The sequence below is a fragment of the Dendrobates tinctorius genome, unplaced genomic scaffold (assembly GCF_039654945.1).
Source record: "Dendrobates tinctorius isolate UK_male_01 unplaced genomic scaffold, ASM3965494v1 ptg000058l, whole genome shotgun sequence".
In the NCBI taxonomy this organism is placed as follows: domain Eukaryota; kingdom Metazoa; phylum Chordata; class Amphibia; order Anura; family Dendrobatidae; genus Dendrobates; species Dendrobates tinctorius.
The window spans coordinates 21,934,485-21,948,014 of NW_027361726.1; the positions used below are offsets into that span (position 1 = coordinate 21,934,485).

Below are 13,530 nucleotides of genomic sequence, written 5' to 3' on the forward strand. Positions count from 1 at the left end.
ACCTTCGTAATTTCAAACTCCATCTCTGTTCATTACATGCCACGAATATGCTAATTTGAAGCCCTGCCTCCATTAATTGCAACCCTCACCCATGCTCATACTATGACCCATTTCTGCTCGTCTCAACTCCATCTCATTTTTTATATGGAAGCTCCCTAATTAATCATTTAATCACCAGCTCGACACATCTCCATTCTCCACCTCTTTTCAACTCTAACCCCACCCCTGCTCACCTGAAGTTCTGCCTCTGCTCAGGTCTAAGCTTGATCTATCAGAACCTTTCCTTATCTCCATACTCTTCTCCACTTATAACACATTGATGCCGCTCTAGAGATGCAGAACATTCTGGAATAACCACGGATACTGTATTTGGTATTTGTGCATATAAATAAACATTCCATTTTATAGACATATTTCCTTATCAAATTTTGAGCACAATTACAAAGAAGTTCTCAGAAACATTCGTTAAAGTCTCCAAATGTGCATTTCTGAAGTTTCCATTTACTTCCTGTCCAATTATAAAATAAAAAAGATAAAGAAAAAATAAATGTGCTTTCTCCTTGTGGACAGTGGGACACTTCCCATGAAGTCCTGTATTCCCGGATAACTGTGATTTTGCGTGAGCTCTCAGAAGTCATGGAAGTCCATTGGGTTTGCAAATATGTAGAAAGTATCACATAAGAAAAAGATAATTCTGCATGCAATCCACCATGGCGCCGCCAGCTACCTATCGGTAATAATACAGCATGGGCAAACAGTGCGCCAGTCACTGGAAGGAGGATCCTGTCTCGTTGTCTTCAAGCTGACCGGAAGGAAATATCCTATTGACTTTTATGACATAGAAATCAGCAGCAATATACACTTCATCGGAAGACGCAACCTCAGCCGGACATTTCGCAGCCGCCTATCTCAGCGCTGGGTAACTTCAACTTCCGGAACTTTCTAGGAATCGCCTTTTCCTGGCCTCCGCGGCCTGGGGAGGAATTTAGGTTTTTCCATAGAAGAATCTCGGTCGTAAGGTCAGAAAGGAAGTCTTGTGGTTTTTGGCCATCAGAAGTCATCCTGGCACATTGGCAAGTTGACAAACGTGAAGACGTTGAATTCTATGAGTACGGAGAAACACAGGAAGATGGCGTACAGGCAGAGGACGTAATACCCAAGCTTCTTGTCCAGCTTCCAGTTATTCACATGTACTCCAATTACCTGCAACGGCACAAGGTTAGATCATCGCTCATCACTGGTAGAGCCTTCTTGACCCCTCCAATGTCAAGAGCGCATTAAATATTGCCAAAAGGGGGCCCCACAGACTGACAGAGAGGTCTCGAGATGTAATCAACAGGAATCTACCCAATGATATCTTCCAAAAGAGGACAGCATTTCCAAAATTCAAGTCTCCCCTCTCACATTCTAGCTCTTGTACAATCACCAATTATAATTATTGACCAGTTTGGATCAGGTACAAATGCTGCAGTTTTAACACTGACCACTAGAGGCCAACACAGGGCTTCAGTCAACTAAAAGATCTCATTTTACAGCCTACAGTAAAACTTTCTAATGATGGCCCCAATAATGGTAATTACACTCACAGTGAGGGCCACAGATCCCAGCAGCAGGATGACGGAGTAGACCAATCCTTTGCTGCTAATTTTCACCTATAATAGAAAAAACAAATGAATGACTGGCCTTCAGTTTATCCTGCCAGTGTCACCCACCCAGAGCTGATGGACCCCAGCACTGGTGAAGAGGCAACACTATCTGACTACTTACTGTAGATCCGTAGTGAATGACCATTGTTTGTAGCCCCCAGGGCACCCCGAGTCCAACCAGGATGTCGAAGACGTTGCTTCCTATTGTATTGGATACGGCCATATCTCCGAGACCTGAGAAAGAGACAAGTCAGACCCATAAGAAATTCTTCACACTCAGGATCCTCAGTTTTCCTGATGCCTACAGTAACTGAACACCTCCCCTCCCCCAATAATGAAGGGCAGGTACCAGGAGATAGATGGGGGCTGCGTACCTTGTCTGGCTACGATCAGGCTAGCCATACAGTCCGGTACGCTGGTGCCGGCTGCCAGGAAGGTTATACCCATGATGACGTCGGGTATCCCCAGGGTGTATCCGATAACAGTCACCTGTACAGACCAGGGGAGACGTAAATATTTTGGACTCCCCCTCCCATTATATTCCTGCATGTGGTGATGTGGTACCCACCATCCAGACCATGATATAGGAGAAAATGGCGATCCAGACCGTGGAGAGGATGAAGGTCAGCATGAAGAAGTTCTCCCAGCGTGGCTTGCTGCAGTTCGGTACAGTGAAGTACAGCACAAGGATTAACGGCCAGGAAAATGCCCATTTAAACTGGTTGGTGCAGCCACCTGACGAGGAAAGTGCAAGCTCTTCAGTACATGCAATGTCCAATCACAGTATTTCACCTAATAGTGCAGCAGTTTATGCTCCAGAGTTTCCTTCTACAATTGCAACAAATTAGCCATTCTGGAGGTTAGGGAGAGCCATCTTTACCTGCCTCCTACCCTCTACATGCTACCTCCATAGCCATAGCTTACTCTTATTGGGTCTTTTCTTAAAGGGGTTCTCCCAGAATTTAAAGTTATTACCTAAAGGATAGAGCACAACCTACTGATGGCTGGGACCACGAGAAAAGGCCTAAATATTACAGAAGAAGACAATAGTGTACAGAGTTAGGAACGTCCACATGACAGTCCACAAAAGCATCTTACAGACCCCTTAAATTTTAATTGGAAGGTGCAGTTATAGTAATGATATGGGACATGACGAGAAGCGATTGGTAAATGTAGCAGTGCTTACTGGGTATGGAAAAGGGCACCAGATAAGTGGTGGTATCGTTGTCTTCCTGGTAATCGTCCTTTTCGCCATGTATGAGGCCATTCTCCAGCAGCTGCTGCTTCCCGTCCAGCGTCAGCGAGCTCGTCCCGTTAGCGGACTGCAGGAGTCGCTGCCTCTGAGGGAATATAAGGGGGTTACAAACTTACCAGCGGGAGTTTTCACAACTTACTATACCACCTATAATCGAGAAAGGGTTTCGTTCACGAAGCTTTCTGACCTCTGCTCATTATCATGAGAGGACATACTGTATGTCTAGCAATTCAGGACAGAAGAGGCTTATATGGGGTTTTCCTTAAAGGGGGTGTCCACTTTTACAACCCTAACCAGCCTGGAGGAGCTGCTCCCCAGCCTTGATGACCATGATCACCACCTACAGGCCAGACACAGTATGACGGTCTTTCAGGTTGTTGCAATGTTTGATAAAATATTTCCATCTGATTCCCTCAACGTTTTGTAGAAAAAATACAAAGTTGTAGAACATTAAGCAGAAATTAAACCATTTGGTGCTAGGGATTTTATTTGTTAACCTGGATCTGTGATTATATAACGTAGTTACATACATTATATTTAAAGGGAAAGTGCATTTTCTTGAGCAGAATGAAAGAGGGATTTTATGGTTTCTTCTGCTAATGAGGAAATCACATCCAAAAAATCTTCTCCTCATATTAATGTCCTACCCATCAACACCTTCCTCCTGCATCACCCTATTCTGTATCACATACTGAGAAGAGAAGGGGCAGAGGAAGGGACGGACACTATCAATGGCAATTGGTAAATGGGGTCCTGAGTGAGGGACAGCTGGGAAAAAAAAATCTGTAGATTGTACAGTGACATAATCTCAATGTGCAGAGATTATTGGCTGGGATATTTTTTTCCCTTTATTTGTAACAATGATTCAGATCTTCTAGATTTGATCCATTTTTATTCATATTTTATATGACGCCATCATAGATACAATAATAACTTTTAAATTCTTGAAATAAACTTGGACTGTTAAAGGAGTTTTTGGATGCTGGACTTGAATTGTCTTCTTCATTATTACAGCTCTGTTACAACGTGGCAGGAAAACAATGGCAGGACACTAAGAGTTAATACCAGACAACTCTTCCCACGTCTACACTACTACCCCATCAACTCCAAAGCTCAGGTATAACTACGCATGGATACCTCATTAATTATGAGCCTGCTTGCCATCCGTAGCCTGGTCCTCGGCGGGAACTTGTTGGTGATCATGATGCGTAATCCGGCCTCAGGAAAGCGATACTTGGGGGGACTGGAGCAGATGATCTCATCCACCATCACCACCGAATTCCTGCTGTGATACGGCTGCTCCACCCTCACTGTAAATAACAATGGAAAGGTTAAAGGGGTATTCCTTCCCACAATTCGCAGTTATTCTTTATCCATTGGACACCGGCGATCCCAGGAACGATGCAGTGCCCCTACATTTTAGTAAAGTTGGTTCTGCAGGCGAACGTCTAGTGATCACTAAATCACTCCTACCTTATGGATAGAAAATAATTTTGAATTAAGAGAATACCCCTTTAAACACTGCAAAGTATCCTAGTTGGCAGAAGAGCTGTAATCAATGGTTCCAGATTTCAGACACCTTTCATTTGTTCTTGTTCATCTGTACCTGACTGCAACTTTTACACCACTGAGTATTGGCCATAAGTGACTGGAGCACATCACTTCTTGGGATCGATCTAGTTAAGTGCAACATGTCAATCTTCAGCGGCGTGTTGTGAGTTCATTTTCCCCTTCGTCACTGAGGTCTGATGAACTCCCTATTCTGGTAAAGGAAGGTAATGAGCCTGATTATCAGGCACCTGAGCCTAATGAGGATGACTGGCTGAGTGGAGTCACGGACTGGATATAAGGCTGCCGACTCCCTTCTGCCCTGCGGGTGATTTCTCTGTGGACTTCTAGGATACCTGTCTGATTCCTGCTCCTCTAAAGCTAAGTTTTCTGCTTTGCCTTTTAGCATTTGCGTTTTGTTTTCCTTGCTTTTCTGGATTCTGCCATTCCCTTCTGGGGTGAGCTGAATCTCCTTTTGCCTGTTGCTCTGTCTTCAGAATATTCCTGAATACTAACATAGCTTTTTTGAAGCCTAGCGTCTTCAGGGCCTTTTTCACTGTCAGTCTGTTGGCTCTTATTTTCATATGGTTTTTCACGGATTGCAGACAGCAGCCTTCCTGTCCTTTCCTATCTAGTTAGCTTGGGCCCCGTCTTTGCTCAGTCTATCTTTCTGTCTGTGTTAGTGTTTTCATCTTGCTTCACCGTCATTATATGTTGGGGGCTGCCTATTGCTTTGGGGTCTGCTCTGGGGCAGTTTAGATTTCCCCTTTCTTTCTTTAGGCCTATTTAATTCTCCAGCTGTGATCGAGGGGTCTAAGGCATCGTAGGAACCCCCACGGCTACTGTTAGTTGTTGTGGATAGGATCAGGGGTCTGCAATCCGATAGCTGCCAACCTCTCTGGTTTTCTGGACTTAGCTAGCATTTCTGTTTTTGCCTCCTACGGTGACTCAATCAGAACAGCGGCGGCTGCACAGACCGGCGACAGAAGGCAGCCGCAGCTTCACAAGGACGATGAATTTAATTTTCATGTTGTTAAATTGGAGAAGAAAACAAATTTGTCAGATAATTTTGTAATTCTATGTTATCTTACAGCTTCAAAAACAAAGTGCATATAGACAACGAAGTGATGCAGTTAGTGCGGCAGACAAACAATGTGACACCGACTAAAGAGATCACCAGAGGGATAAGCAGACAGGAGACACAGTGCGACAGACGATAGTGTTAGAGAAGAGGGAACACTAGTGCAAGATCATTCCCATTTCGTTATAGTATTAAATAAATAAGTCCACATATAACGTCAAGGGTTAAATAGAAGACTCATGTTAAAAAGACACCTCAGTGTGGAGAGAGGGCGATACTAGAATTGAAGGAGGCTGTCCAATAAATATCATCTATCACCTATATATATAGCTATAGCTCTGGTAAAAATTAAGAGATCACCACATCAAATCCCTGTCATGGCCAGCTCAGTCTCCAGACCTAAACCTCATTCAAAAAAAAAAAAAAAAATTATATATATATATATATATATATATATATATATATATATATATATATATATATATATATATATATATATATTGTGAGGTAGCGCTGTCATTCAGATAGGGTAATCTCGCTTGGCAGCCAAATAATCACATCCGGCACAGGTTTTCCTTAAAACCATAGCAGTCCATGCGGTTTATTATGCAGCATAAACCGTGACCAGTAACATAAAGTTCATATCACCAGCATAGCGTCCATTACAGAGCTTCCCTCTGTTAAGCCTATGGTCACACAGGTTACTCAATGTCCAGTACTCAGGCTCTTCAGCCTCAAAGTTATCTCACCCACGTCAGGGTTTCCTCATGGCAGGTTCTCCATGCTGCAGACAGCCATTCCCTCCAGGGAATCATCAGGCACGTCCAGCCACTAAACACAGCCACTTTACATGCTGTTAGCCAGGAGCCACATCTCCCACCGGGACCTTCAACAGTAGACCAACCAGGTCCCTGCATTCCTCCCATGTGACCTACCGTGGCCAGCAAATATGGTCCGTAGCTACGCCCACGGGGTCACATGGCTATGACCTCATTGCAGGTCCTTCACACACTCATAGTCTTTCACTACAGGCGTTAAACACACCCCCTGGGTGGGTTTGTAGGTAACTGGGCCCGCCCATCTCCCCAGCTACCTGGAGACTTCTCCCTGACACATAGAAACAGCACCTCAGCAGTATCACTGCTGATCAACACACACATCAGTCTCCATCTCAAGGCCACCCACCTTGAGATTCATACCGGTCCTTCCGTATTCTGCCACTCATCCTCTCTCTTGGGAAATCCACACAGCGCCCCCTAGCGGACACAGTGGTCACTACACCACTATATATATATATATATATATATATATATATATATATATATATATATATATATATATATAGGGGTGGTCTTTTTTGTCCTCTCTCATTCTCGAGTCCCCTGGGAGTTTGAGGGTTCTGCGCAGGATCTTAGTTGTTCTCCATTGAGGCCCTGGTTTTTCTTAGCTTCTCATATTTCTTCTTTCTGATGTTGCTGTCACTTGGCACTGCCACATCTATTATCATTGCTGTCTTCTGATCCTCGTCTACTATCACAATGTCTGGTTGGTTAGCCAACATCTGCTTATCCGTCCGGATCTTGAAGTCACAAAGGATTTTAGCCCTTTTATTCTCCACCACTTTTTCTGGGGTCTCCTACCTGGATTTAGCGGGAATTGGCCCATATGCTGTGCAGATGTTCCTGTATACAGTTCCTGCTATTTGGTTGTGGCGTTCGGCATACGCTGTTCCTGCTTGCATTTTGCATCCTGCCACTATGTGTTGAACGGTTTCTGAGGTTTCTTTGCATAGTCTGCACCTTGGGTCTTGTCTTGTGTGGTAGATTCCTGCATCTATGGATCTGGTACTTGGTGCTTGCTCTTGTGCCGCTATGATTAGTGCCTCTGTGCCGTCTCGGAGTCCAGCTTTCTACAGCCATTGGTAGGATTTCTCCATGTCAGCCACCTCCATTATCTGTCGGGGGTACACCCCATGCAGCGGCTTGTCTTGCCATGGCTCTTCATGTTACTATTCTTTCTTCCAGATCTGTTGTTGTTGCCTTAGACTTTCTCTCAGCATCTCATCTTTTGATGCCATTTTTCTGATGTATTCCTGGATACTCCTTGTTTCATGGTGGCTTGGATGTTGATAAAGCCTTGACCACCCTCCTTTCTGTTGGTATACAATCTTTGGGTGCTAGAGTTAGGGTGGAGACCTCCATGCATTGTGAGGAGCTGTCGTGCCTTCACATCTGCAGCTTCCTTCTCTTCTTTTAGCTAGCACACTATATCAGCAGGGTATCTGATAACTGGCAGGGCATATACGGTATATTGATGGCTCAGATTTTATTCTTCCCTTTGAGCTGGCTCTTCAGGACCTGTCTTACCCTTTTATGGTATTTGGATGTTGCTGCTTTCCTTGCCTCCTCATCATTGTTACCGTATCCCTGAGGGATGCCGAGACACTTGTAGCATATCTGTACATCCGCTATGTGCCCTGCTGGTAATTCTAAATATATATATATATATATATATATATATATATATACACACACACTCACTGGCCACTTTATTAGGTACACCATGCTAGTAACGGGTTGGACCCCCTTTTGCCTTCAGAACTGCCTCAATTCTTCGTGGCAGAGATTCAACAAGGTGCTGGAAGCATTCCTCAGAGATTTTGGACCATATTGACATGATGGCATCACACAGTTGGCGCAGATTTGTCGGCTGCACATCCCTGATGCGAATCTCCCGTTCCACCACATCCCAAAGATGCTCTATTGGATTGAGATCTGGTGACTGAGGAGGCCATTTGAGTACAGTGAACTCATTGTCATGTTCAAGAAACCAATCTGAGATGATTCGAGCTTTATGACATGGCGCATTATCCTGCTGAAAGTAGCCATCAGATGCCTGTTCTTAGCTGAGAGGAGTGGTACCCAGTGTGGTCTTCTGCTGCTGTAGCCCATCTGCCTCAAAGTTCGACGCACTGTGCGTTCAGAGATGCTCTTCTGCCTACCTTGGTTGTAACGGGTGGCAATTTGAGTCACTGTTGCCTTTCTATCAGCTCGAACCAGTCTGCCCATTCTCCTCTGACCTCTGGCATCAACAAGGCATTTCCGGCCACAGAACTGCCGCTCACTGGATTTTTTTTCTTTTTCGGACCATTCTCTGTAAACCCTAGAGATGGTTGTGCGTGAAAATCCCAGTAGATCAGCAGTTTCTGAAATACTCAGACCAGCCCTTCTGGCACCAACAATCTTGCCACGTCCAAAGGCACTCAAATCACCTTTCTTCCCCATACTGATGCTCGGTTTGAACTGCAGGAGATTGTCTTGACCATGTCTACATGCCTAAATGCACTGAGTTGCCGCCATGTGATTGGCTGATTAGAAATTAAGTCTTAACACACAGTTGGACAGGTGTACCTAATAAAGTGGCCAGTGAGTGTATATATATAATGACTAGCTTGGTCCGTGCAAAATTTTCTCACATTCGTCGTCGGGGGTGCAGGCAATTTCAGAAAAAGCAAGCTGGTCAAATGTAAATGTATTTCATGAGATGATGAACACAGACAGGTATTTATATATGTAGCTTGGTAATATAATAAATTGGTTTGATAAGTAGAGGCCAAAAAATGTCTTCCGGTTGAGGTGCCACCTGCAGGTCATTGTGTCTTTCAGTAGATTTTTGAAAATGAATGTTTAAACTGTATTTAGTGATAATATCGTGACTGTGTGGTTTGTTTGGCTCTTTTCTGAAGGGAGCAAGTTTACCTTTAAAATGGTGTATCATTTGTGTGTGTGGGGCGTACTAATCGCCGAAAAAGCAGTGCATATATACAAATGTGTTTGCATATGTGACTCACCATTTGTGTGTGGGGCAAAGTAATCACCGAAAAAGCAGTGCATGTATACAAATGTGTTTGTATATGTGACTCACCTGCAGTGAAGTGTGCAATCCGCCAATGTGAGTGAAATAGGCTGGGCAAGCACTTGAGCAAGCTGGAAAGACCCCAAGGCAAATGTTTGGATTTGTTTGTGATGTCTGTAAGCAGCTTTGTGGTAGCATGCTTTGGGGTAGTGTGCTGCCACCTGCAGGTAATTTGACCTTTCAAATGGTGTATCATTTGTTTTTGTGGGTGGAGTATGAACGGAGCACGTGTGCAATTCAAAAGGCAGTGCATGTTTACAAATGTGTTTGCATATGTGCCTCACCTGCAGTGAAGTGTGCAATCCTCCAATTTGGCTAAAATAGTCTGGGCAAGCAGTTCCGCAAGCTGGAAAGCCCCCAAGGCAAATGTTTGGATTTGTCTTTGATGTCTGTAAGCAGCTTTGTGGTAGTGTGCTTTGGGGTACTGTGGTGCCACCTGCAGGTCATTTTTCCTTACTGCAGGTTTATGAAAATTAATGTTTAAACTATTTTGGGATCAAATCGTGGATGTGTGGTTTGTTTGGCTATTTTCTTGCTGAAGGGGGCAAGTTTACCTTTCAAATGGTGTATCATTTGTGTGTGTGGGTGCAGTATGAACGGAGATACAAAGTGATCACCGAAAAACAGTGTTTAGAAATAATAGAATAGAAGAATGAATGAACTGGGGTGCGGCTGCTGAAATGATCCGTACAATAAAGGATCAAAGGTCCCCTGTGCGAGAGGAATGATAGTGAGCATGCTCAAATGCCGCTTCATTCCATCATCCCCATAAAAGTGAATGGAGTGATGGATAAGCATGTTCACTACCAGTCCAATATTTACATAGGGTTCACCAGTCTTGTGATCAGCAAGGATCTCAGCAGTCAGACCCCCTCCAACTATATCATGTGGATAGACAATAAAGAAACCTATAGTAGCACACTAGCACATGCATATGGCAGTCTAGCGCCCCCTGGCGTACGTCACATAAACTGTCCCTAATTGGCGCTCGCAGCGGATCCGCTCCCACAGACCACCAGCGGAGATGCAGTACAGCAGGGGCTGCTGACGCCCATGCTCCACAGAAGCCGACATCAATGCGGACGTCTCCTCAAAGTCAGAGGTTCTAACTTTGTCCTCATTACTCACCGCCATCAGCTTTATTTAACTTGTGAGAAATCCTTGCAAGGTCAGTTCCTTTTTTTTTCTATTTTTACGCCAGTTTCTGCGTGTTGGCAAATCAGACAGAACTTGCTCAATGTTACTGGGAATGATAGGGAGATAGTGTTAACCCCGTCGTTCCAGTCCATCACAATGACGCGTGGCGGCGGGATTTCAAAGGTACTTATTGCATCTCTTCTGCGCCATTTTCTCTTGCACATGGACAACCCCTTTAAACAGATGTTTCTATCTGCTTTTCGCAATCACTAGTGAGCGCTCTCTACATACTGTGTCCTTACTGGGGTCCGCATGTCTGCGTTTCTCCGGTCTGCTTACCCTTACCTTTCCACAACAGGGGGACGGTGGGGTCATCACACAGCGGCTCACAATACACATTACCGTCTTGCAGCTCGCTCCCAATTGTGCAGCCGTTCCCTACGTTCTTGCGTTTCATGGTGAATAAGCGCTGCATTTTCATATTGTATCTAGCATAAAACAAGAAGGAAGTTACCATCCCCCACTAGAAGCGGCCCCAGAACGACACGGTGATTGTGAGGCTCGATGGCCACAGTCCAGTATCAGATGTCAGAGCTGCACTCATTATTCTGCTTTTTAGCAATGGAACAGTGGAGACAGTCAGCAAGCTGGTGGATAGATAGTAGCTGAGCTCCTGGAGGGGCAACATGAGACAACTGTACAGAGTCGGGGGCAAATGAGACACTGGCCAGAATGGAAACCATAGGTGGATAAGTCTGCCGGACGGAGACATTAGATTATATTACACGAAGATCTTAATCTGTTACTCATTGAATACAATGTGTCTAATCTTCAGTAATAACCATGTGATCCCAAACGCAGGCTTCTGATTGGCCTGCATGGATTATCAGCGATTATCCCCTCACACTTTCAGCATCCTCTCCTAATCAGCCGCTGTTAACTCCTTCGTTTCCACTGTAATGCACGGCCCTGGGGCGTAGGATGCAGGAGCCTAGTGTCCATGGTTTGAAGGGGCCACAGCCTCTTAGTCACATGTGCATAATGATACCCCGACTCATCTGTATTGTAACCATGATAAGGAGTAAGGGGTCCGGACCGCTTTACACCAACCTTGACCAGGACTGATAAATTGCAACCATCCAGCGTTTGAGACGACCCTTTCACTCTGGGTCATACTGGACAGCTGCTAGTTACTGGTTATACTGGGATCACAGTGACTTCACCATGTGCACCAATGGTATACAAAATTACAGTCCATGCTCTGGTAGAGTATAAAGAAGACCCCAGAAAAAATTAAGCTGCCCCTCAAAGGTGCCATAATGGATACATTAAAAAGAAAGACCCCCAAAAATCAGGGCATAGGAAAGACCAAAAATAGTGCTGACCAATGGGGCCACTTATCTCCATATAGAAAGGTTCTCAGCCCTAAAGATGTGGTATAAGATAGTGACCATGGGGGCAGTGAGGTTTCTAGACTTTAGATGTAGGTGCCCTTTAAATAGTAGACAAACTGCAGCGTATTGCTGGACCGGCTCCCCCTGCTGTACACACTGAGCATTACTATGACTCTGAAAATCAGTCGTTATATGACTGAAGTACCAACAGTGGCCTCCCTGCTGCTCCCTTGCAAAAGTACAACTCCCAACATGCTTAGATGCCAAAGACATAAAATATAGGGAAAAGAAGAAAATGATGCACTTACTTCATAATAAGAATGTAAATCAGATACATGATGATGAGAATCAGACTCTCCCACCTGAAAAGCACAAAAGACAATTTATTGCAAAATGTAATCAACTCATACGGACTCAACTAGACTGCTGGGACTTTTAGTGCTACTCATCAGAAAGGGTTGTTTTTCTATAGCAGTTGTGTGCAACTGGTTGGTCTTAAGCTGTTGAAAAACTACAACTCCCAGCCCCCAACACCCACCAAAACAACAACAACCTGCAAACCCAAGTTCCCAAAGCTGCAGAACAGTGATACTGTTGTTTTATATTTAGCCACTGGGTGGCGATATTTAATTGCAGATACAAGAGTGCAAGGAGAAGCAACACCTAGATTAACAGGCAATGTGTAAAATCTGGAACCTGTGAAATCTATGATATTATCCATTTTGCAATTTATCAGTTTATTTTTTATTGTAGAAAAACATCCATAAAGGATATTTAGTGCCTAACACTGCAAAGATGAATTACATCTATGAGCAAAAACATGGATTTTTGTGATAACTCACCGTAAAATCCTTTTCTCCGAGAAGCTCATTGGGTGACACAGATACTGTGGGGGTATGCTTCTGCCGCTAGGAGGCTGACACTAAGTGAAAAAAAGAGGTTAGCTCCTCCTCCGCCGTATACACCCTCGCACCTATTGCGGGCGGAACTTAGTTTGGTGCCAAAGCAGTAGGAGGACATCAAAATCAGCCTTAATACCGGTACAACATGTCCAGAAAAGGACCACCCTTATATCACAAATAAATGCGTATTAACTAAACAGAAAGAGAGCCAACTGGCTAATAGGGTGGGTGCTGTGTCCCCAAATGAGTGAGCGTCTCGGAGAAAAGGATTTTACGGTGAGTTATCACAAAAATCCATGTTTCTCCTTCGCCTCATTGGGGGACACAGATACTGTGGGACGTCCTAAAGCAGTCCCTGGGTGGGAGATTGACTCACCGATCCAAGCTACATGCACCTCTTGTTTAAAAGGTAGGCCACCGCTGCTTGGAGAATCCTTCTACCCAGGCTCACATCCGCCGAGGCCTGAGCATGGATATTATAATGTTTGGCAAATGTGCGCAGGCTGGACCAGGTTGCTGCCTTGCAACCTGTTCCGTCGAAGCCTGGTGCCGAAGCGCCCAAAAGGCGCCCCCTGCCCGGGTAGAGTGCGCTCCGATCCCTGCTGGAATCGGCGTGCCTCTAATGCGGTAGGATTCCTGAATCGTCCAACAA

At 44.6% G+C, this 13,530-nt stretch overlaps 1 protein-coding gene across 7 annotated transcripts in view; it reads right to left on the reverse strand.

Moving 5' to 3' along the window:
• Nucleotides 1-343: 343 nt before the first annotated feature.
• SLC24A4 (solute carrier family 24 member 4) overlaps nt 344-13,530 on the reverse strand; it is a 106,884-nt gene continuing 93,697 nt past the window's right edge. For 6 of the 7 annotated variants that reach the window (XM_073578139.1, XM_073578134.1, XM_073578136.1 and 3 more), the window contains 9 exons: nt 12,285-12,338; nt 10,928-11,070; nt 4,039-4,211; nt 2,833-2,986; nt 2,215-2,381; nt 2,021-2,135; nt 1,768-1,880; nt 1,587-1,652; nt 344-1,203 (listed from right to left, as the gene is read on the reverse strand). In XM_073578139.1, coding sequence (XP_073434240.1) covers nt 1,051-1,203; nt 1,587-1,652; nt 1,768-1,880; nt 2,021-2,135; nt 2,215-2,381; nt 2,833-2,986; nt 4,039-4,211; nt 10,928-11,070; nt 12,285-12,338 — 1,138 coding nt within the window. In that variant the 3' untranslated portion in view covers nt 344-1,050. The remainder of the gene's footprint in view (nt 1,204-1,586; nt 1,653-1,767; nt 1,881-2,020; nt 2,136-2,214; nt 2,382-2,832; nt 2,987-4,038; nt 4,212-10,927; nt 11,071-12,284; nt 12,339-13,530) is intronic. The other variant, XM_073578135.1, reaches the window with a different exon arrangement.